The sequence below is a fragment of the Penaeus vannamei genome, chromosome 16, assembly GCF_042767895.1.
Source record: "Penaeus vannamei isolate JL-2024 chromosome 16, ASM4276789v1, whole genome shotgun sequence".
Classification (NCBI taxonomy): Eukaryota; Metazoa; Arthropoda; class Malacostraca; order Decapoda; family Penaeidae; genus Penaeus; species Penaeus vannamei.
In genome coordinates this window covers 20,829,758-20,832,257 of record NC_091564.1, presented here as the reverse complement: position 1 = coordinate 20,832,257, position 2,500 = coordinate 20,829,758, and the positions used below count along the sequence as shown (strand labels likewise).

The 2,500-nt window shown below is 45.7% G+C and overlaps 1 protein-coding gene across 1 annotated transcript in view; it reads left to right on the top strand.

The window, feature by feature from the left end:
- LOC113828382 (uncharacterized) overlaps positions 1–2,500 on the top strand; it is a 9,407-nt gene that overhangs the window by 1,276 nt on the left and 5,631 nt on the right. Inside the window, exon 1 of the mRNA XM_027381343.2 lies at positions 1–593. This exon is cut by the window's left edge and continues 1,276 nt beyond it. Within this exon, the coding sequence (XP_027237144.2) occupies positions 1–593 (593 nt within the window). The remainder of the gene's footprint in view (positions 594–2,500) is intronic.

Here is a 2,500-nt window from a genome sequence, read left to right as displayed (position 1 = left end):
AGGCCACCAAGCCGCCCCCGACGAGGAAGACCCTGCACTTCGACGAGGAGTTCCTCTCTCTCCTCAGAAACGCCGCGGCCGACAAGGGCACCAGGCCGGAGACGTCCTCTCAGGCGAGTCCCTTCTGGCTGGGCCTGGCGAGCGAGAAGGGCGGCGGCGCATGGCGACTGAAGGGCGCAGAGGCAGCCTCCCCTCCGACCCGGCCGAGGGCTGTAACCCCCAGCAACAGCGTAGAGGGGGGGTTCTTCACGAAGTCAATCAAGAGTCTCACGTCGAGCGTATCCAGCTCTTTCAACATCTCCAGCATCTCCCTCGCGACCAACGCGACGGCTGAGGACAGTCTCGCCTTGCCCACCGAAGCGCTCCTAGAATCTGAAGGCCCAAAGATCGTGTCGGTCGGGGAGGTTGGCGAGGTGCCCCATGACCTCGAGGGCGCCCACACCCACACCGCGCCCGCGACGCTCTCGGCCTCGCTGAAGCACGGCGTGCAGGCCCTCAACGTCAGCGCTCGGACGTCCGGCTGCCCGAAGCTCTACGGGAAAGTCGAGCTCACGTGCGAGATCCACCACGACGCCAGCGCCGACGCCTCCATGGTGAGGGAAACCGATTCGGCCTTTAGCGTTGCCGGCGCCTTTGGTGTTGTTTCTCTTATTAGTGCCAGTGCTGCTGTTTTTATTACTGTTTCTCTTCTTTTCAGTCTATCTCTACATGTTGTCTACGTATTTTCTCTACTATAGTCTTTGTTACTACATGATTATTGAGTTTCTGTTTTGTTATTATTAGCATCAGATCATTTTAGCTTTTGCTGTTGTCCATGGTTATCATTTTGACTATTAGTGATAACATAATCACCATTGTCATAATTGTTATTAATTTCATTGCTCACTTCATTGTTATGCCAATTATTCTCTCACTGTTACTGGTAGTACTGCTATTTTTGTTATTGTTCTTTGCCTATAGCTATTGTTTTATATTAGTTATTTATCGCCCCATTATCATTATGATTTCTGTCACTATTATTCTCTGAATGTGTCTGTATTTATTTATGGGTATTTCGTATTTTGTCTTTCTATTTCTACATGAATTAACTTTCAAGATACTTTTTTCAAAGTAAATAAAAAAAAAACTTTTTCTGCTCTATTTTCTCTCTTGTTTACCTTTATCCATCTCTCTCTGTCCAGCTGACTTTCTCTCTATACTTTTCCAGCTCTCTCTGCTTCTGTCTCTTTCTCTCTCTCTCTGTACATTTTCCTATATCTCTCCTCCTGTACACCTTCCTCAGTACACCCCCCCCCTCTCTCTCTCTCTTTATTCTCTGTTCTCTCTCCCTGCTTTTACCCCCCCCCCTCACTTCTTTCTCTTCGCGTGCATTCATTTGCATGTATGCCAGCACAACCTCACACGCGCAAGCAATCTCAAGAACAGGGACATGACAATCCCGCGCAAGCAAACTCATGCCCCGGGAATTCACCCGACGACCCTGCTTGAGCAACATCCCCCGAGTCATATGACACTCCTGATCCACTTGCAGCTGTAATGTCACTCGACCACGATGCTGCGGTGGCACGGCGGTGGGGATAAGGATATCAGACAGGCGGAGGGCCAAAAGAGGGCGTTGATTTTTGGTTGGTTAAGGTGGCAGTTGGAATATTTTTCGCAGGAAGGGGAAAGGTTGAAGGTTTGGCGAGGTGGGTGTTCTGCTGGAATTTTGCTGGTTTTCCACAATGGGAGGCAGGGATTCAAAATTCATAGTAAAGATTTCCTTTATGATATGATCCAAAGTCAGTTGAAATACAGCCATAGTAAGGGCATAGAATTAAAGGATATATGTTGAAGTGGGAGCCCCGTTAGAAACCTCAGCCTAACATCCCAGTAAGAGGAGAACAGAAGAATACATGGTATCAGTTTCATGTATTTTTCATACACGGTTGCAGTTGTGCTTTCTCTTTCTTTTTCATTCCTCATTGCGTCAACTTATAATTCCTTCCTTTTGTATTCCTTCCCCCGTATGTAGTCATGGTTCTTATATATAAACTTTATGTCGGTATGTAGGCCTAAAAGCATGTGTATATTAGTTAATGTTTTCACGTTTTCCTAATGTAAAAGAAGCAGGCGCAATAAGAACAAAATAAGAATAGAGGAAAAAAAAGTGTCCGTTTACTTTTTTTTTTTTTTTTTTTACTGGGCTTCATTTTTTCACACGTTACTGTTTTTGTTGTACTCCGTCACCTGTTCGTCGTGGAAGAGTCGCAGAGAAAGTAACCGAAGTAAACAATATGTCTGCTGGGTGACTACGGCGGTAAAATTTATTTGTTTGTCACTAATTATTTTTTGTTAGATTAAGGAGAAAGTACAAAAGAAGACAATCTTAAAATCATGCTTCTCAGTACTGCGTCTCCATTTGCGGATCTTTCAAAGCAGGAAGCTTCGTCTGTAATGTTTATGTATGCAGTTAAATGTACCCTTATATGTATGGATACACATGCGCGTGCGTGTGTGG